Source organism: Agelaius phoeniceus, chromosome 1 (genome assembly GCF_051311805.1).
Source record: "Agelaius phoeniceus isolate bAgePho1 chromosome 1, bAgePho1.hap1, whole genome shotgun sequence".
Lineage (NCBI taxonomy): Eukaryota > Metazoa > Chordata > Aves > Passeriformes > Icteridae > Agelaius > Agelaius phoeniceus.
The window spans coordinates 71,407,108-71,428,656 of NC_135265.1; the positions used below are offsets into that span (position 1 = coordinate 71,407,108).

At 41.1% G+C, this 21,549-nt stretch overlaps 3 protein-coding genes across 4 annotated transcripts in view; all 3 read right to left on the bottom strand.

Moving 5' to 3' along the window:
* Window positions 1-4,129, bottom strand: part of LOC129117980 (serpin B6-like) — a 13,678-nt gene extending 9,549 nt beyond the window's left edge. The window contains exon 1 of the mRNA XM_077181569.1: window positions 4,068-4,129. The gene's annotated coding sequence lies outside the window, so the exon portion shown is untranslated. The remainder of the gene's footprint in view (window positions 1-4,067) is intronic.
* Window positions 1-6,403, bottom strand: part of LOC143694527 (serpin B6-like) — a 23,106-nt gene extending 16,703 nt beyond the window's left edge. Inside the window, exons 1-2 of one of the 2 annotated variants that reach the window (XM_077181593.1) lie at window positions 6,366-6,403; window positions 4,087-4,180 (exon numbers count right to left, since the gene is read on the bottom strand). The gene's annotated coding sequence lies outside the window, so the exon portion shown is untranslated. Of the gene's footprint in view, window positions 1-4,067; window positions 4,181-6,365 lie in introns of both variants that reach the window. The other variant, XM_077181588.1, reaches the window with a different exon arrangement.
* LOC129120837 (uncharacterized) overlaps window positions 1-18,668 on the bottom strand; it is a 20,382-nt gene extending 1,714 nt beyond the window's left edge. The window contains exons 1-13 of the mRNA XM_054633627.2: window positions 18,650-18,668; window positions 17,004-17,179; window positions 15,858-15,944; window positions 14,098-14,235; window positions 12,024-12,141; window positions 11,130-11,272; window positions 8,648-8,815; window positions 7,369-7,769; window positions 5,850-6,176; window positions 3,511-3,688; window positions 2,495-2,632; window positions 1,766-1,883; window positions 1,387-1,529 (exon numbers count right to left, since the gene is read on the bottom strand). Of these exons, the coding sequence (XP_054489602.2) occupies window positions 1,387-1,529; window positions 1,766-1,883; window positions 2,495-2,632; window positions 3,511-3,688; window positions 5,850-6,176; window positions 7,369-7,769; window positions 8,648-8,815; window positions 11,130-11,272; window positions 12,024-12,141; window positions 14,098-14,235; window positions 15,858-15,944; window positions 17,004-17,171 (2,127 nt within the window). The 5' untranslated portion in view covers window positions 17,172-17,179; window positions 18,650-18,668. The remainder of the gene's footprint in view (window positions 1-1,386; window positions 1,530-1,765; window positions 1,884-2,494; window positions 2,633-3,510; window positions 3,689-5,849; window positions 6,177-7,368; window positions 7,770-8,647; window positions 8,816-11,129; window positions 11,273-12,023; window positions 12,142-14,097; window positions 14,236-15,857; window positions 15,945-17,003; window positions 17,180-18,649) is intronic.
* Between the last annotated feature and the right edge of the window lie 2,881 nt (window positions 18,669-21,549).

The following is a 21,549-nucleotide window of genomic DNA, read 5'->3' on the forward strand; positions in this document are numbered from 1 at the left end:
TTAACGTAAAAATGTTTGGGAATATTCATTTAAGGTAAATTCATGTTCTCACTCTTTTGTTAACTTAAGAACTAGTGCCAAGCACTAAAGTGAGCTAGTAATAAGCAGGGGCATTGTTCTTTGCAATAAATGAATAAGTTATTTCAGTGTATGTATTGTTAGTCCATGTGGTTCTGTGTGGCTATAACAAAGACTTAAAATATTTTAAAATGTATACACTAAAACTACCAAGAAAGAGTATTATTATGAATTCTTAAAAGTCATGAGGATAGTAATAATGGGAGAGATTCTATTCTCATTTTCATTTTCTGCTATCTTATTCTATTTCCACATGGAGCATCAGCTACTATTGTTTACATTATTTTCCTTCTTCTCAGTTTCACTGCTTTCTCTCTTCCCTTCATGAGATTTTCAAATAAGTAGCTTTTTGTAATTAAACTGATGCCCATTGGAATAATGCCCAGAAAGAATATGGCAGAAATTATTTTGCAACAGCAGTGACACATGAAAGGATCGACAAGCAAAAGGAAAGCCACAACGCAATAGAAAATCATCCAGTGACTCATAAGAAGTGCAAGAGTCAGAGAAATAATTTCATAAGATGTTGGAAATGTTCCTGGGATGTCAAAGTAACTCTTTGTTACTGAACAGCATGTAAAATAACTAGCTTAATGTTTCAGCTTACACCTTGCATTTCCAAACGTTCACGGAGGACAAGGTGTCAGGAACCAAACCTGTCTCTGAAGCTCTTGTACAGAGTATGGGGTGAACAGTAACACTCCCTTATCTAAAAGTGCTAGTAGCACTTAAAAGCCTTCCTGGATTTATTTCACCATTGCAGGGAGGGACAGTTTCCAGGCAGGCATGAGGGCTTCAATTTTCCTCAATGGTTGCTTCAAGCAGGTGAGTTAAGGAAGGCACATTACCAGGTCTTGTTCATGACTTCTGGAGGCCAACCCAGGGCTGCAAAGAATCCTGAGGGGCAGCCACGGCCTGCCCATGCCAGAGGCCAAGTCCTCCTCAGGAGCACTGATCTACTTCTAAAAACAAGGCTGCAGAGAACACAGGTCTTCAGAGGAAATTTGTTTTCCATTTACTTTGGATTGGCTCAGGGGCAGAAAAGTTGCAGGGAAGTTCTGACTGAAGAAGACTTAAATTCAAAGCTTTCACACCTGTCTTTGTGCTACATGAAAGGTTCTATTAATGATGTGAAAGTTCAGAGAAAGTCAGCAAAGATGGTATTCATATGAAAGGGAGGGGACAGAACGAATCTCATACATCCCACCCAAGGCAACCCTGACTGAAAGATTTAATTTCTTCTTAAAGGTGGTCATTTCAGGCTACTTCAGATTAACAGGGTATTGTCAGCATTTTAGCACATCATACCTTATTAATTTGGAATGGCCTTTCTCTGGTACTCTGTTTGTTGAACTGCTCTTCCCACTTGCCTTTGAAATAGATGGCATTCACCAACACAAGCCTGGTCAGGGAATCCAGAATCCCCTCTGCCAACAGGTTCTGAATTTTACCTTTAAGGCACAAAGAAAAAACACACATTAATTAAGAGGTTGACATGGATCTAATTACTATCCAAGATAGTATCTGGTCTGTGATTAATAAACAATAGAGAAGAGAATTATGTACCAGACACAGCAACAGCTCAGCATTTGAGTTGTTTAAATTCACAATCCTCTATCCTGAACTAGGTGTTTACCCAGACAATGGCTCCCATTAAACACAACTGGGCCCTTGGAAAAGCACTCACCTTCAGTTCTTTCCTCCACCCAGCCATTGATTTGTTTCCTGGAATCCTCCCAAGCATGCAGGAAGTCCATCTGTTCCAGGCCAGCATGGTAGGATTTCTGACTGGACTCTATAAATGACTAACAGGGACATTCACAACAGATTTTCAGGAAGAGATTCACTCTCCTTCAGACACAGGTGATTCTTGCACCACCTAAGGAAATCTGGCAGCTTTCCTTCCCCAGCTTCATACAGAGCCATTAGGGTGACATGTTCCTACTAGGATTTATTCCGCTTCTTTCAGCAAAGAATCAATATTGTTATGGCTTATGCACAGTACTCCAAACTTCTACACTTCATAGACAAGGATGGTGGCCGGGGGGGGGGGGAATTCTTGTTTTTATTTTGTGCTTTATGGACATGACATTTAGTTTTATAAATTCCTTTAAGAGACTTCTGCTAAGGGACACACCAACTATTTGTCCCACAGCCAAATAAATGAATGGATCACAGAACCCTCAAGTGTAGACACTGATGGACTTTACCCTGCTTTGCCATATTCAGATCCCATGTTATTTAAAGGAGATTCTCCACCAAGTTCAGACACCAGGCTCTGGCAGAATCCATTGCACTCCTGGCTCTCAGGCCTCAGTTGTTGGAAAGTAAAGTCCAAAGCCTGCCTTGATCTCCAGAGGATAGACGTAGCAAGTACATTATCCTAAGAATCATCACAAATTTAATGGCTACTCACTGCAAGAAACTCAAAGGTCTTTTCTCCATAGAGCCGGTTCACAGTTCTCAGGATGTATTTGGTGTTTGGATCATTAATTTCAGAGAGAAGGGACTGATACCCATTGTGAGCATCCTGGGCATTCTTCAGAGAAAGCACCTGCACAAAGACAACATCTGCAGTGCTGGTACAACTCATAAATTGGGGAGCAGCAGAGTCAGCAGTCCTGATTTTCCTTCCCTCAAGGTAAGCGCTACAGGATCACAGAATGGCTCAGTCTGGAAGGGACCTGTGGGGACAATCTGCTACAAAGCCCTGCCCAAGCAGGAACATCTACTGCCCATAGTCCAGGACTGTGTCCAGATGCATTTTGAGTATTTCCAACAATGGCAACAAAAGTTTTTGAGAAACTTTTCTTAACAGTAAATATTTTTTAAAAATACAGGTTTTTACTCATCTCTCACTTTGCAAAGGAGCCCAATAACAGAACCAGGACTGATTCTGCACTTAACTTTTTCAGCTCATATGTAAAACACATGACAAGTACTATCTGCTACCTAAGCAAGTTTAAATCAAAAAAGTGTAAACCATGCTTACAGTTTGACATTCAGTCACTGTGGATTTTATTTTTATGTGTTTGGCTATGTTTTGAGAACATATGTTGTCTGATATTAAGCCCAAGTGAAGAAGCAGAGCAAAATATTTTATGGAGCTGGAAATTGATCAAGCTAAATTAAAAAAAAAAAAAGAAAAAGGAAAACACATACCTCTCAATTACATATTAAGGATGATGTGTCTCAAAAAAACCACAAAATCACCACACAAAACCAGGAAACTCTTATTTCATAATGAAAGAATGTCCCCTTTCAAAATAAATGAAAATTGATTGTCGTTATACAAACACCAGAGGAAGAGCTCTGCTCTCTCACGCCACAGTGACAATCACAGTTTAGACAAATGCATGTCACAGACTGAGGACACATCTCTTCCTCATATGATCCCATCAAATGCAATCCACCAAGTTTATTTTCACCTACCTTGCTTATTTGGGCTTCAGTGCTACCTCTTGCACCCAGCAAAACCATAGACAAAGCAGAAGAAATACTAAATGGTGAAAAGAACACATTCTGCCCACTTTTCATCTCACACAGCTTTCTTAACAGGTCCACAGCAAAAGTGCTGTTTGCTGCACAGAGGCTTTCCATGCTTCCAAGCCTGGGACATAAAACACAGAACGAGAATGATTCAAATTTATTTGAATACAAAACAGTTATTTCTACCTTCTACACTTCCCAGCATAAGCTAGGCAGCAAAGGCTGGAAAATTATCAGCTCACTGAAAACTGATTTGGTGCCACAAGCACCTGAGATCCCATACTACACCTTTGAGTTATTTTACTAATTTAGAGGCTACTTCAAATTTCAATCCCATACCTACACAGTGTGACTTCTTTTGAGGTGATCAGGCACAACAGCTTTTTGGTCAGGACTTCCTGAAAGAAGTTTCTCTTGACTTCACATAGAAAATAATTTCCATTTATTAGACTACTAGAGGCAAAGTTAGACATCAGAACAGCAGAATTACCAATTCTTACCTTCTCTAATTCTACAGACCTTCAGTGGTAGCTGCAGCTTGCTTCTACGTGGGTACACTGGGTTTTAAACCTGCCAGCCAGACTTGGAGAAGTCAGCAGAATGACTTGGCCTGCTAGATAAAAGAAGGAAAGAAAAAAATTTACATCACCAGCATGACAGGTAACTGCAATTTCCTGCTATATTACAAAGAAAAAAAAAATCAAAGTTCATTTTAGTTCCATTTTATTGCCTGCAACATGGCAACGCACACAATCATAAACTGTCATACGCTGTATTCATCTGCTATAGGCAGTGAATCTGAGATTAAACACCACACCTATTAAATGAGCAATAGGTACTAGAACACTGAGTTAACCACAGGTAAGTATCATAAATCATCATAAGATAAATGCTGATAGGTTTTACTATCTCTTTTCTTTTTCTCATTAGGCAGGGCCTAGTGTTGACATGTTGCTACCAAATACAAAACCACCACCTAATTCATACTACTGATTCATTATCTTAGAGAGTTGAAAAGAGCAAGTTTCCACATGCATGCTTTTCAAACCAAGAAAATTCCTTGCTAGCAGCTTTACTATAAACAGTAGCAATTTAATCCTATTTCTCTTCTCCCGTAACTTGAAAAGAGTACAACCAAAAAACAAGCATGCTTGGATGGAAACAATCCTCCAATTGTGTCTGAATGAGTAATTTATGCAGTGCACAGAATAAAGAAAAGACACATAGCATTCACATTGGTTACAATGTAGACCAGAATTTTCCTACTATCCCAGTATCTGCAGATGGCTAGCAATACGGTTTTTTTAACCTCCGGGTCAAAGCACACAGGAATAGTGACACCAACAGGCAGAAATTTACATTTAAATTTCTGTTTTCTAGAAAGTGTCTGTAGGACTTCCACAACAGGCAAGAATTTACAGACAAAAGGATGCAACTGACACTATTTGCCTGTCTGAAATTCAGGGGCATTTAAATAATAATTAATATTCATAAGTATAATAAAAATATTCAACAGCTGTGACACAAGGCTAGGAGTTACATCTGCACAGTCAACTATGCCTCCTCTGCAGCTCAGGAGTAGCAACATAACTACAGACACCCTTCTCATCAGACACAATGCACAATTTGGAATCCACAGTTTCAGAGACAATACACAATGACCACACTTTAAGGAACAAAAAATGTCATGATACAAGTACATATTTGTCAGTCAATTGTAAACTGCTGCAAAGCCCTCAGTGGTCAAAGGGTTTGCTGACAGCAACTCATTCCTTACTCTGCTCTCTCTGCAGGTCAGCAATGAGACACTTCTGCAGAGGTTTTGTGTTCCTACCACTGAATTTCAAGTGTATATTCTCAGCAGCCAACAGCTATGCTTCAGGACAGTCTTTATGGACTGAAAGGCTGTATGTAAATCAATTAGTAGACAACCACTGCAGGGCCTCACTATGGGGAAACCACAGCAGGCTGCAGCTCTCCTCCAGCTCGCAACCCAAGAAACCCAAGAGACACTTCCCACAAAAACTGCGACATCAGTGTCCGGCAAACAAGGACACTTCCCCACGGTGAGTCAGCTACATCAGAGGAGTCTCAAGCTGACTCTTTCAACTCCAGAGGGAACTCGGGGCAGTGAGCACCAGGCCATGTCCATCTCCACGGATAAAGCCCTGTCTGTGGCACAGACACCCTTTTTTCCCATGCACTGAACCAAAGCAGGCTTCCTTACGGGAAAAAGCTTCATTTAGGATTTGGAGAGTTGGGAGCGATGTTAAAACACTTGCAGGGCAAGAGCGCGGACAGCTCCTAGTGATGGGCCTTGGCATCGCAGCTCTCCCTGGGACACAGGGAATGACACGGTCCCGCTGCTGTCGGGCTCCTGACCCCTGCGCCTCTGCATGGGCGGGGAAGGGCAGGGAGGAACCTGACACTGTTCCAGCAAGCTGAGGCACAAAACGCCAAAGGTTTGGCCCTCCCTGGAGCGAAGAGTTCCTCTTCCGCCCCCGCCCCGGGCTTGACCCGCGGGAGACGCCTCAACCCCGCAGTGCTCCCGGCGCTCCCACACGAAGAGCTCCAGCCGCACCGCCGCGGCTCCAGCTGGCAAGAAGCAGCTGCGTTTAGGGAATGTCACGAAAGAGGGAAGAAAAAGAAACAAAACAGAAAACGCAATAAAAGCAACGCCATTCAGCTCTACTTCCTAAAAAACCCGCCAAACAAGAAAACCCTAAAAAACACAGGCACAGGCTTCCCCGTAGAAAACCTTCAAGACAACGCAGCAGCAACGCGGCCGCCGCACTCACCCCGCCGGCCGCCGCCTTCCCTGTTCCCGGAAGCGCAGCCGAGCAGAGGGAAAGGATAGGAGCCCGGCCCCTCCCGGGATCTAGCCAGAGGCTGAGGCGCTTCACCCTTGGCCGCCGGGAACGGGAGGCGCCGCAGCCCCTCCCGGTAAAATGGCGGCCCCCCCGCCTCAGGGAGTCCCAGCAGCCGCCTCTCCCCTCCCGTTTGAGCTCCGCCGGCCACGGCCCGTGTTTGTCCACCTCTGCCTCCCTCTCGTGGCAGAGCTGACAGAAAGCACCCCCGGTCCGTGAGGCGCTATTAATTCCTTATTTCTAGCTAGGATTGCTTTGAGCCAAATCGAGCTGTTGCTGTAGCCAGACACCGTACGGGCTTAACCCTTCCTCGCATTCCTGAGGGTTTGAGGGAGGCAAATAGCCCTAAGAAAGCTGTATTTTTTTTTTTTAATTTTATTAAAAGGAATCTGTGGAGCAACATGAGGGTTATTGGGGGCTTATGTAGACTTGCAGCTGAAATGTGGAAGGAAAGCAAGGGGATGTCCACAGGGTGAAGGTTGGGAGGATCTGCCTCCAGTATTAACTCTAGGGCTAAAAAGCAGGAGCTGGGTCTGATTGCTGCAGGCTGGGGGTACATACTAGGACCACATCAGGATAAGTGGCCCTCATAATTAGGCAAAATATATTTGTGCACAGTGCTGTGAGTGGGAGAGATAGAAATGCCATGGTGATATAAAGTGATAAGGGCAGAGCTACGCATGATGGCCTGATCCAAATGATAGCTAGGATTGCTCTGTGGGTGCAAGGCATTGCACACTCCCCATGGCACTGCCATGGTTGTCCCTTCAGCTTAGGAAGGAGTCATTGGAGAAGCTGTCCCTCAGGCACCAGAGTGTGTGGTCTAATGAGGAAGGGGTTCAAGTCCTGCTCCCCTGGTAACAGAAAGCCTCAGGTTTGGGGTTTGCCTCTGTGCTAGCAAGCAAGCATCTCCTGCTCTGCAGGACTCACTGACTAGGGTGAGCAAAACCTTCCAAAGAAGAGGATGGTTTGTGATTTGTTGTGTCTGATAAAGAAGATAAAAGGGTGGTCTGCTTTGAAAGTCATTGTTGGGACTCTTGATCTCATCATCAAGACACCTGTGGCAGCTGCTGCCTCCGTACCTTCTTCATTGACCTCCACAAAAGCTTTGTGAATAACCTGTGAGATGAAAAGATCCTTCTTCACTGACATCCCTGTGAAATCAGCCTGACCCGGGTCAAAAGCATTTCGTATCCCCATGCTGCTCAGAGGGGATTTAAGGTCATAGTTTTCTTCCAGCTTCAACTTGGGCAGGTATAGATCCACTTCAGCCTTCATCATATTGTCTGATTTGGTCCATTCAGACAGTTTCTCATATGTCAGCTCTCTTTCCACCTGCAATGAGTTGAGGAAGAAAGCAATTGGAATGTGAAGGACAAAGACATGCACAGACCAGTGTCTTATTGCTCATCAAGAACATGTAAAGCAAGACCCAGCTACCAGCAGTGACTACAGATGGAACATGCATCATATTTACAGGGCATGATCTGACAAAGTGCTGAGTGACTTATATTCCTGTTTATTTTTTTAAAGGTGGGGAGGTGTAGGCCTGAAGCCTCAGAGTAGTTTATCATTTTTTTCCCTGGTGTGAAGAACATTGCTTTTTTTGCAGTGTATTACTTATAACAATAATAATAGGTGCTTGATGTGTGTGTATATGGATAAATTTTTTCTTAGTAGTGATAAATAAATGGGATGCATGGGAACTAAGGTACAAATAAAAGTATTTGCTCTGCTCTGTTTAGAATCTGAAAATGATCCTGGCGTAGTCATGAGTTGTTGTGGGCACCTTCTGGGTCAGGGTAGTCAGCACTTAGTTTGAGAAACTCCACCCCAAACCATCCATCAGCTGGAAATCCAGACTGAAAATGACATAAAAATTCATTAATACAGCCCTCAGGAGAAGATAACTCTAGGGCATGGTGATTCAGAGATGATCCTTGCTTTCCCTATGCTATACTGGTGATAGTAAAGAGGATACAAAATAGTCTAAAACTGTTATGTGGACATAGGTTTTAGATGCACTACGTTTGCAAAGTTACCGCATGTCCTGAATCCTAAGCTGAAAATCATGGTGTTACAGTTTCTGAAACAAAGTACAAGTACATCAGAAATGTTCTACTGTGATTTTGAAGCTTGTTCTTCCTCACTGTTTTCATTTGTTTCTGTTGCTGTTTCATAGCGTATGTGATGCAACAGTAGGTCAGCTTTACCAGCTCCAGGCCAGTAGTGTTATCATTGATGTCATCAGGAAGGAGAAGGAACATGCTGAGTTCATTTTCCACATATGGCAGCTCAATGATTCTGAATTTCATGGTGGTTTCATGGAGTATGAAAAATTTATCTTTCAAAAACATCATGTGTACAGGTTTAGTCTTGGTCTGGAAAAAATTCAGACATAAAAATTACCTTACACATTAAAAGGATGATAAAATTTACTTGCTTCATTGAACTGAAAACAAGTACAAGATTCAGCAGCATCTGGATACCAGGACCCTCTTCTTTTGACAGAATCACATACACCCTCTTTTCAAAGTCTTCGAGATCTTTATAAAAATTAGTATAAACACACAAGCTAAATACCTATTAACTGAATCCCATGTAATGTATTTCTAAATTTAAAATAAAGATTAAGCTTTGATAATCAAGCATCTCTCTTTGCAGGCCTTGCTATTCACCCTGTGAATTAAACCCTTTCTGGCACCAATATATTTGGTTTGCATGGTAGTGAGGAAGCTGCAGGGATGGCGTCTGTGAGGAGACCTCAGAAGATGCCTCTGTCAGGCAGAGCCAGTTTCAGCTGGCTCCAGGACAGACCTGCTACTGTCCAAATCTGAGCCAGTCAGTGACATTGATAGTGCCTCTGTGATTACATGTTTATGAAAGAGTAAAAACTGCTGCACAAAAGGAACTGGGACAGCTGAGTGAGATGATGTGGGAGAAACTGCCCTGAAGATGCCTAGGTCAGTGGGGAAGGTGCTCCAGGCCCTGGAGCTGAGATTCCCTTGCAGCCCATGGTGAAAACAATGGTGGTGCAAATATCCACCCTGCAACCCCTGGAGATCCCATGCTGGAGCAAGCTCCTGGCAGGACCTGTCATGCTGTGGAGAGCAGCCTTTTTCTGGCATCACCTGTGACCCTGCAGTGGACTCACACTGGAGCAGTTCTTGCAAAACTGCAGACAATGGAAAGGACCCGCATTGAATGTGAAGGACTTTGAATAGATAGGACCTGGTGGGGGTATAGAATGTAAGAAAATAAAGAGAGTGCAGAAGGTAGTCTCACATCTGAGGAGTTGCAGCTGTACTAATCACCAAAGATTAGGAACAGGCCTGCCCTTAATAGGCCACAGTTGTGTCCAATGAGAAGAAGAGTGCCACAAAAGAGTGGGTTAGGTGGGTGAGGAGAGAGTTGGAGTTTGTTGGCTGTGCTGTGAAGAAGAAGGACTCAGTGCTGTGAGGAGCTGTCCGTGAGCAATCACTGAGAAGGTATAGGACTTTTGCAATAAGATAAAAACAGGACCCCACACTTGAGCAGAGGAAAAGTGTGAGGAGGAAGGAGCTGTAGAAACAACGTGCAATGAGCTGACTACGACATTAGCCCATTCCCAGTCCCCTGCACTGCTTTGGGGTACAGGTGAGTTGTAAGTGAGGTTGAGCCTGGGAGGAAGGGTGGGTGGGGGGGAGGCACTTTATGCTTGGTTTACTTTGCTAACTTACTTTGAGAATTGGCAGTAAATTAATTTATTGAAGTTGAACCTGTTCCTGCCTGTGATGGCAATTGGTAAATTCTCTCCCTGTTCTTTCCCTGACCCATGTGTGACCTTTTCATCCTATTTTTCTCCCCCTATCCTGTTGACAAGGGGCAGTGATAGGGAGGCTCAGTGGCCACCTGGTGGGTGGCCAGGGTCACCCACCACAGCCCTCTGCTGTGACAGATCCTAAAACTGCACACGTAGTGTAGTAGGTTTTGAGTACACAGTCACATCAATTGCTTCACACTGCCTGGCATACAAAAGGTATTTGCACCCTTAATCTATGTCAAACAAAATGTTTGTTTCCATTGACAAATAGTTTTGCTTGCTTTTGACACAGTCGAAAAATATGCGTGCCGTCAGCTACTGGGAATTGTCAGTGCATGATCATTTAAAAACTGTTAGCTCAATGAATAGATCTTTGGAATAGATCACCCTCACACACTCAGCTAAAATGACAAACCCCATGAAAATTCCCTGTGAGGTTTGGTGCAACACCCAGGGTACGTGTGGGAAGAACAGCTGGATTAGATCACATAATCTCAGGGTCCCGAGAGCAGAAGTGAGCCCTAGGTGTGTAAACATTGCTCTCCAAAGCAACCTGGCCCCATTTGGAAATGGTACTTAGAGAAATTTCTTCTTGTCCTTAAGCTACTTTTCTTAACTTACTTTGCTTAGCTTACCTTTTTTAAAAAATTAACTTTAACTGTTCCTAAGTATTTTGATACTGAGGAGTTATAAATAAAAAAATCCAGATTTCATGGATATGCATAAACAAGAGAATGCTGAGTTCTTTTCACAGTTGGTATTCTCCCTGAGTTTATAGCACTTTGTCAGCAATAAGTAGTGTGGCAGTGGGATATGAAATACAGGTGAAGTATTTTCTCCTCAGTAATAGACATATTGACATAGGACAACAGGCATATTGACAAGGAATTTACCTTGCTTATTCTGAAGGGCATCTCAGAAGTATTTTTCTCCAGAAATTTCTTCTCCCACTTTCCTTTGAAATAAATGGCATTTACTAAGACCAACACAGTGCGAGAATGGAGTGATCCTGCAGGCAGCAGACTCTGTATTTTCCCTTCAAAATCAGAGAAAGAGACAGTTATTCCAGGGTGACTGCGCAACTTGCCAATTTTAATTGTTCCTTGTCTGTGCCTACCTCTCTTTCAAAAGTGTTTGCATTTTGGGAGGCTTTTTTAATATGTATTTATCTTGTACATATGGTAAAAATGACCTTTTGAAGTATCTCTGTATCCTTTGTCCAGAGAAGTTGTGGATGCCTCATCCCTGGAAATGTTCACGGCCAGGTTGGATTGGACTTTGAGCAACCTAGTCTAGTGGAAGATGTCCCTGTCCATGGCAGGGGGCTTGGAATGAGATGATCCTTAAGGTCCCTACCAACCTAAACCATTCTATGAATTCTCTGTGTTTTTTTAAAAAAAAAATATTTATTGGAATTTTGGTAGTAAATGGCATTGGAAAGTGGGTAAAGCAGAATAGCCTGGATGTTCTGTGAAGTTGGTTGCAAGCAGCTGAAGAATGCAGAAGTAAAACCCTCACTAATCGTTGTGTGTATGTACCTGTGCAGGCCTTTGAACAGCAATGATTCAGAGGGGGCTACAGCATAAAGAATTGAGGGAACGACCTTGTAAGGAGTAGCACTTAGGCTGGAGAGAGGCATACTTCAGACTATTTAGCTGTACTTTACTCATCACCTCCCTGCCGAGTTTCCACCTTTTATGGATTCTTGCCTGCAAGAGCAATTAATATGGAAATGCAAAATATTTGAAAGTTAGACAAGAAAAAAAAGCCATCAGAGTGATACTTACTCTCAGTTTTATTTTCTACCCATGAATTGATCTGTGCTCTGACTTGTTCTGCAGCTCTCTTAAAGTTTACAGCTTGTGGCTTTGCATTGTAATAGCTTGTGATGAGTTGTAAAAACTTCTGAAAAATAGGATTAAAGAATGTGTGGTTATTTAGTTAAACTTGAGTTATAAAAATATTAGTTACAATCAGTTTAACAAATTATACATTCTGCTAATACATAATTTAAGAAAACTTGGTTTACATGCAGTAACCTTTATAATAAGACCTGATACATTCTATTCTAAATATTAAGTAGGGATTGATCAAACTTCAGTCTCAAGGAGACTGATACTTCAAATTTTTGTGTTTGAAATCAAAGGTGGAAATTTTTAGTTTTGAAATATCCATGAAACCTTTACATTTTTTAAATTTCTCAAAATGACATTTTGATATAATTTAAATACTTTTTTTTTCCTGATTTACAAAGTAGTGTTCAGTACAAGATGGAAGAATAGTCTAATATAAAGTTAAACAAAGGCTTTTAGTTTGCTTCAAAGGTGAGGAACCTGCCAAAAATTTATGAGGACAATAAAAGGAATGTTCTGGTAGAATAAAGTCATGGCAGAAAAGCAGAATTAACGTTTCCATTGCTGTCTGCTGTGAAATCATTCATGGAGATTCCCAGCAGGAAATTCCCTTGATTCTCTGTAAAGCAAATGTACATGAGATTATGGAGAAAATGAGCAATACGCATTCAGAAAGACAAATTGCTGATTACTCAGGAAACCAAACAAACTCCAAAATCAAAGAACAGTAATCTCATTAAAAACCCCCTTCCAGAGACCTGGAAGATGATTACTACGACATCAGTCTTGAAAAGATTTCAGAGATACAGATGATTACAAACTCATGAGTCGGTGTGGGGCAAATGAATAGAATGGGAATATTAGGTATATGGGTTAACATGACTTATTGGAGAAGTGTCAACAACATTTTGTTATAGGAAAATATCTCAAATCTGCTGGAGCTTTCTGAGGGCATTAGGAAGTATGTGGGTAAAAGGTCTGAGCCATTACAGTCTTTTTGGGTTACCAAAATGCATTTTGTAGGACTTGTCAGCAAAGGCTGAGCATCCATTGGACTACAGAGATATGTCTCATTTGTTTAAAAGACTAGAAACCAAGAGGAGGAGGAAAATACATTCACAATGAAGGGTTATTACTGCTGGAGTACCACAGCAGTATGTGTATTGGCATCTTTGCTACAGTATTTTTTCTATAAAACCAAAGTTTAGATGTTTACATTAAAATATATATATTAACATATTTATCGGTGATCTGGTAAAGTGCTAAAATATAGGAAGTCAATTGTTACGGTTTAGGAATGAGTTATTGAAGCTGTAATGGAGAGGTGCATGAAAAAAAAAAACCTACCTAATCATGGCCAAAAATGCAAATAAAAATTTTGGAAATATGAAGGAAAGAGTAGGCAACAAAAGAGAAATTTCTATAGTGGCACTTTATAATACTATGGTGTGTCCACTGTCTGAGCTTGCAATGCAGCTGTGGCCTCTCCAGTCTCAGAAATGCTACAGTATAAAAAATACAGACACAGGAGATGAGGGTGACCAGAGAAGTGGAGAAATGTCCTTCAGAACAGAGATGAGCCAACAGGCAGCAAGCTCAGAAAGCACAGGGGCTTCCTGCAGTGTATAGCTCAGCTGTGGAAATCCTGGTGCTGGGGGCTGAAGTAGATTCAGAAAACAAATGTGCAAAGTCCTGAAACAACAGCTCATCAGGGTCACTGGAGTAGACATGCCCTCTGGCTCAAGAAGTCCCTGAGCTGCAGGTCAGTTGGTGGCCACAGCAGATTCTGGAGAAGAATCACTACAGAGTTTTCTCATGCACTTGCCAAACTATTGCCCACTGCTGAAAACAGATGGACCTCTTGCCTATCCAAACTCTCTCCTGCCCTCTATGGCTGTCATCATATTCTCACTCACACCCCAGTGCTATCATTTGGAAGTTTTTTATCATCTCTATTGATAATCACTCTTCATGTCAGCATATTCCCACATAAAGATGTTCAACTCACAGGCAGTAATGGGTAGGTCTTTTCTTCATACAGTCGGTTGGCACTCTTCAGCAAGTAAGTGCTTTTGCGTTTGTTGATGTCACACAGGAGCTTTTTGAAGCCAGAGTGGATGTTTTCTGCTCCCTCGTGCTCAGGATCCTTGGAAAGAGACACAATTAATATGGAGGGGTTTTATTTTTTTTGTCTGATACACCTGCTTTATTTAAATTGTTCATGTTTTTTTAATTAAAAAGGAGTTTCAGGGAATGAAACTTTTTTGAGAATGTTATATGTTTGCAGCACTGTGTATAACTAGATAAATGGGATTCTACATGTAGGGTAGAATGATTTATTTCTGCAGTGCTTTGTAGGCATTTGGGGGCATCATATGATGGTGCACCAAGGAAGCTGAATCTCCTCATCTTTGTCATTTTCAAGCCTGATTTTCAGTTTCACAAGACCTTTCAGTTTCACAGTGATCCATCAATGCATCCTGGCAGCCTTTGAGAAGGTGTTTTACCCTCACAGAAACTAATGTCAGGGCACGGACTTGCCAATATTCAAATTTTCCTGTTTCACGTGGATGTTTTCTGTTGCTATTTGGATTTTGGAGAGAGCTTGTTTTGGATGTCAGTGTTGATGGTTTTAGGGAGGATGAGGTTGCTGGCCAGCTGTTTCCAGCTGTTGCTTTGCAAATGGAGGAATGAGCTGCTACCTGCCAGCTGCTCCCCACCAGCTGCCTGGATGCATTGTCCTCCCCCGTGTCCTGTACAGTGCCCTGCACATGAGACACCAAGAGTCTCTGCCACTGACTCAGGGTGACTCACCTGTCATTCTTTGCTGTGATCTTTTCCCACTCATGCTGAGATGTGGGCTGCCAGGAAGGACACCTGGGAAAGAATTTGGTAGCCAGAGGACACAGGATAGCAGAGGCTGTTTTTTTTTCAATGGGATGGGACCAGAACAAAGAGGCAATAGGGGAAAATATCTGAAGGAAAAGATTGGATAGACTTTGGTACAATTTATGAAGTCAGTGAGTTGCTAAAATGAATGTGAGTGCAGTGATTCATCTTGAAGAACCATCTCACACCATGAAGGGAGAGAATGATATAATCCCCTTGCCCTTTTATTTGAAGTTAATCTAATTTAATTTTTTTTCAGCTCTCTTTTAGTTTCTATGCTGAAAAAAACATGGCTTGATTGAGTTTAATACTTTTCATTGATTAGGGAGTTAACTTGTTGAAAAAGATCTGGGCCATTTGTCCTGCTGGCAAGCCTCTGGGGAGCTGATGAGCAAGGATGAGTCAACACATGCTACCTTAAAGGGGAATTTTGTCTGCCTGATGTGTCTGTGCATACAAAAGGAGGAGGGGACTTTATTGGGTAGGGCTGGAGACAGGCGAGAAGGCAGTGGTTGATTATCACTACAGAAAAAATATCCCAACCATCCCAAAGGGGATAAGAAATGAAATTGTCCGAAGCATATTAGGACCAATGATTTTTTGATCTTTCCACAGCCCAGCTAAAACCAAGTGATACAGTATTATGGGCAATCAAAGTGCTGTTAGTGTTTCAGTTCTGCTTTTGAAAGACTGAATTAATAAACTTTACAGCCATATTTCTTCCTTGTTCACTTTTTTTCTATATAGTTCTTACTGAACCGAGACAGTAGATAATAGACTGAAAACAAGCAGATGTTAAAAGCCTAAAAGCAGTGGTTGCATTGGACTTATCCCGTTCTCAGAGATTTTTATATCAGAATCTTTTGTTGTAATAAATACCATCTTTCTTTTCTTTGGTCTTGCAGGAGAAGGCCTTGTTGTCTCAGCTGATCCTTCTTCTCTTGCAGTCGGCTTAAAATGAAGAACCTGTGATGATGATGATAAATGTTCATAAAGACAGCTTGTTTGTTTGAGATTAATATGCCCAAGAGTTGTAAATATCTTAGTTTTCTATGGTAATCCACCAGCCGTACCCAATGATAGCCTGTTGAAGTTATTGAGGACAATTATATGTTATTGAGGACATTGATTAAATCTCTGTAACTGTATCATTACTAGATAGATTTTGGCTACATGGACTGCTTAATAATAGATCAGTATTTTGACTGGAACAGGCTCCCCAAGAAGGTGGCCACAGCACCAGACCTGGCAGAGTTCAATAAGCTTTTGGACAACACTCCCAGGCACATGGTGTGACTCCTGTGCAGCGCCATGAGTTGGACTCAATGATCCTCATGGGTGCCTTACAACTCAGTATATTCTATGGCTCTCTGATATTTCCAGTACTCACATATCTGCATTATTTGTTGAAGCATTATTATTTTTATGGACTAACTATGCTATGTCACAAATAAAGATTTCTGCCTCTCCTGTGCAGCCAAACACATGTCCAGGAGAGCTTGCTTTACTGTGTGCAGTATGAGAAAGCAGATATACTCCTGCCAGAACCAGCTGAGATCTAGAAGCAGTGATATCTTGCTCAAGAGATTGTCTCTAGATTTCCTTTCTCTAGGATATCATAGTCCCATATTAATTTTTTTAATAAAGGTGTGTCCTCATTACTTTTTGGGCATTATGTTATTTTAATTATTCTGTTCATAAGGCAGTTAAAATGGAACAGGGAACTCCAAGCAAGACCAAGAATAGCCTCTAAATGTTGATAACTGCTCCTTGGCAGATCACTTGTAATGCTCTGTGAACTGTAAGTGTAAGCTAAATGTAGAGTTGGTGAAGAGCAGAGATCATGGAAATAAAGTGGAAGTGAGCTTCCATAATGTTGGTACAGAAAATATCCCTACTCATGCTGTCAGCATTGCAGATCACTGTCCTCCCATGTTGTTCCTTGCTGTTCTGCATAGGTAGAATAACAGTGCAATTTATGTAGGAACCCCCTGAAGGTGGTACATGGCTAATTTCAGAGCTTACCTCAGCCATCTGGCTTGCAGTGTCACCTTTTGCACCCAAGTGGACCATGGCAAGAGCAGTTGCAATACTCCAAGGAGAAAAGAAAATGTTTTGGCCTTTGGAAGTTTCATTCAGCTTTTTGTAAAGGTCCAGAGTGAAGCTGTTGGTTGACACTGAGAGAGATTCCATTGGTACACCTGAGACAAACAAGTATCAGAGAGGGGTTGGTGACCACTCCTTCATTTCTTTTTAAAAATACAAAGCTGCCAGTGGGAGATTGCCTGCACCTCTCAAAAATAGTCTGAAGGTATCCCTGGGTAAAATACTGCACAGAGACCAAGTACAGTCAGCTAGCAGGTTCTTTCTAAGACCTGTACTATTTTTTCCTTCCTCATCACTTGCAGTGTCCTTGCCAGGTTTGTTTGGTTTTCATCAGCTGAGTTCAATTTTAGCTAGAAATGTTATCAGAGTTTAGACTTGCTTCAAAAACTTATTTGCTCTTTCCCTTATTTTTATAGAGCTATTATTTGATTCTGAGAGACTGAAACAGAATAATTTCTCACCATGCTACTTTAGGCTTTTTTCTATTTGTTTAAACTTCCTGTACAGTTATTTTCTGCTGAAAAAAGTTGAATTCAGGTGATTCACTACATCCAGATATATCCTGAAGGCTACTAGAGAGATACAGATTATTATATGTTCTTAGTGTAGATAAACCCATATTTAGATGCTGTGTCTGGATTTGATAATTTATGTTTTTCAAGAAAATTCTTTTATCTTACATACAACCCCAAATCGTTCCTCTTTTAACCAACAACAAATTTTCTCTGGTTTCCTGCTGGTTTATCCAGCATATTTTCCATCCCTCTTCTTCTTTTCTTAGGTATGTTTTTTCAGGACAGAACCAAAGAAAATAAATAACCACAACCCCAGGATTAAATTGATTTTTCATACATGGTTCTGGAATAAACCTGTGCATCCTATTAGCATTTTTTGGTCCATATAATACTTTGATAAATATTAGGACAAACTCAGACATTTCTATTGTCTTCATCAGAATAAAGACTAATAAAACATTTGGTAAAGTCAGCGTAAGATGGCATCAAGTATAATTTACAACAGCAACTGGGCATTTAAATCCATCTTCACCCACAATTTGTGTGGTTGAATCAAAAACTGCGGTCCTCAAAGGAGGCTGATCCCATGAAGTGTCCAAGATGCCTGGAGCCTCTGAGGTCCTCAAGTTCTGTTTTCAAAGCTTCCTAGAGCTCTGCAACAGCTTTGAAGCATTCCCAGGCGTGCTTCAGAGGTGAATACTATGCAGCCTACTTGCACCTAAGCATTTTTAGGTCCTTCAAATCGCATATCCTACTGCTGTTCATGGAGATGCTGATGGTCTCTGGTGATTGAGGCAGCCTTTCTACAGGTCAGGAAACTTTCTGCCCTCCCAGGCTCTGAAGGTTTTGCCCAGCCCTGGTTTGCATTCTGTTCACTGTGCCTCAACAGAGAGCTTTCCTAAGGGCTACACTTCATAGTAAAAAAAAAAATGCTCCCTTCCTCTGAATGACTTTTGTGCCATCATTTAACAACTCCATTCCAAAGAATTTTAAGTGAGTTTTTAAGACTTTCAATTAAAGCTAGTTATTTTGATAGGAATATCTAATTACCTGAAATCCTGAGAGAAAAGAGTTAAGATCTGTCTTCAGTCAGGGTCTGTGGCAGTCTGTGGGGCAATGAGTCCTTTTGGAAATGTAGAAATATTTGCACCTCCCTTTTCTATCTACATCCTCTTCTGGTATTAAATGTGCATGTTCCCTCATTTATTCCTAGTTCTCCTCTCTATCACCTGCTTTCAGAACTTAAGAGACCTCTTCAATTCAAGGTCCCTGCTAGAGCATGTATGTCCTGGAACATGAAGGCCAGTATTCCAGTTCCCTACAGGTGTCCTCCACAACCTTGGAGTTGGCCTGCAAAAAAAATAGGAATTGCAGAAAATAATTCAACCACACTGCATTGCCAACAGATGCGGTGAAATGATTTTACAGCTTCCTTTTCTCTATACTCTACCAGCTGGGGAAATAAACAGTAGTTGATCTCAAAGCTATGGCTAAAAGGGAATATTGAAATAGACTGTTAATCTCATTGATCCTCTGGTTAAATTTGAGGCATCTAAATACTTGTAGACCTCAGGCCACATAAAGCCCTTATTTTGTACAAGGATATTTTGCGCTTTTGCTTTTTTTTTTAAAGAAAACACATCACAAAGGAAGTTCAGAAGGTATTTACACAGTCACCTAAAATAGGTGATGAAATAAGTGTGAGTTCTGGGCTCATTTGAACTGGTAGATGTTGTTTTGAAAGACTTGTGGTCCTAGCAAAGTCAGCGAAGGTGCTTTAGATACCTACAGGCCCTGCATTGTACTGAGCTCATTATCCCTCTCTGGTGGACTTAGTGATTATGAATCATCCACCAAAAGCTGAAAAGCTACTTGGAAGCTCTGCTTGTAACGATTTCTTTTACTGAAACTGCCATATAAGAGCAGTAAGCAAAAACGGGAGAATGTGTAAAAGTGGATATCAGCAAAGGTGTAACGTAAGATGTAATCAAATGTTTTACGTTAAACCAGTGTAATTCTGATCTTAATCTTTGTAACTCAGATTAAATTGTGTTGATAAATTTCATTTGCGATTGTGATCTGTCTTTTCTGCTACATTCAACCTTAGTAAAGAATGGCCCCTGCCCACCAGTATGGCACATGCAGAGTAAAGAAATTACCTACGTGCTGACAACCTATATGGAAAAAGCATCAGTATGAAGTTCATCTTTTGAACAAGGATTATATTTTAGTGCTTCTATACACTTAAAATCTGACTACTGTATATGCTATGCGAGGTTTCAAGAGAGATACGTGTGCCTTGCTTTCTTCATACCTTTTGTTTTTAAGTGCAGTTTTTGTGCCTTGCATGTTCATCTTATTTTCTTGCTTCAGAAACATATTAGGCAATGTTGTATTGGCTTATGAGCTTAAGAAAAGTTCTGCTGTGTATCTTAATATGCTGTTGTTTGTTTTCTAGATAAATTCATAGAAGAAAAACTCCCAAGCAGTTAGTGGTACTACAAGGTCCGAAGATTGGCCAAAAATGCAGGAAGATGAAGAAAGGGTTCCCAAACTGTGTAGACACTCTTTGTGGTATATACCAGCTGCTGCAAGATCCTGTTTGGTAAGAGACATTGAAGTTACAGAAGGAAACACATTAGCCAAGTAAGAGCTCTTGGTTTTGCAGTGCCAGATGTAAACAGTGAGAACAAGTTGTGAATTGATGCAGAGAGAATGGTAAAAAAAAAGGTTTCACTGCATCACAATGCCTGACCTATTGACTTCAAGTGAATTGACCTTTGATAAATGGTTATAAAAAAGTTTTCGATAAAACTAGTCATTTTCCCCTGACATACTGATTAACAAATTTGGTCTTTAATGAAGCCATCTTTCATTCCTATCTGGCTCAGCAGGAAGGTTGTATCTTTCTGCCTGATTAACTACCATATTCCTATATCTGTACTTTGTAAATTATCCACTCTGAGTGGGCCTTTTGGGCATTTGTTGAAGTTGAGTTCTCTTGCAGTTATTGCTAATAATAAGCAGCAGAATTTAAAATCAGTGTTAGACTAAGTCTAATTATGGATTTTTGGTCTGCAAAAAAACCTATTCAGCTATATTGCTTGGGAAGAAAATGAGACCAAGTGTCACATTTGTTACAATAGAACTGCAAAGACAGGACTCTAAATAACACCTGAAAAGCGGGGTTCTTGTGCCTCTTTCTGTTGAAAAAATAAAACCTTTAAAATATGGATGCATTTGCATTGCGGTTAGAGTGGGGGTTTATATGTCCTTGTCTTGTATACTAACAGTACACCAACACTGTGAATTTTCTTGGCTTTATTAATGCAACCTATGTCTACCATTTCTGCTTTTCATGAATTCTGTCTACCACAGAGGTGTCAGGGGTTATTTTATGAATCTGACATTGGTACTGGAACACAAAATCCCCATGTTCCATTGTAGGATAAACTGAAAGCATGTTAATATGCTGTGTTTTGACAAGCGTGGAATCACTTAGTGACAAGTGGTCTGTGCTCACAATGTGTTTGTGTTGAGTCTTGCTTTATCAGTTTCTAGTTAAGTACTTATTTCTTTAGTTTTCAAAGTTACTGTGGCTTTTCAAAGAGGAGTTTGTGGTCCTGAAGTTGCAAATTTTGATGATACAGAACAAACCCAAGGCTTTTTGAAAACAGTTATTTGGAAATGCAGTCACGTTGCACCTTTTACTTGACTAATGCCTTACAGGGTGTAACATAGAAGGAACTAGGCTCTTCTCAGAGGTTCCCATGAGTTTTGCACAGCCTGGTTTTTGGTAGCAAGGAGGCCACAGAGGTGGTTCCAGTGAGAAGCTGCCAGCAGCTTCTACCATGCCCAACAGAGGATTCCCTGATGCTCTGAAGAGGGGCATGCTGCTGGCCAAAGCTGAGAAAGGTTGGTAACACCTCTATGATAACAAATATAAGAAG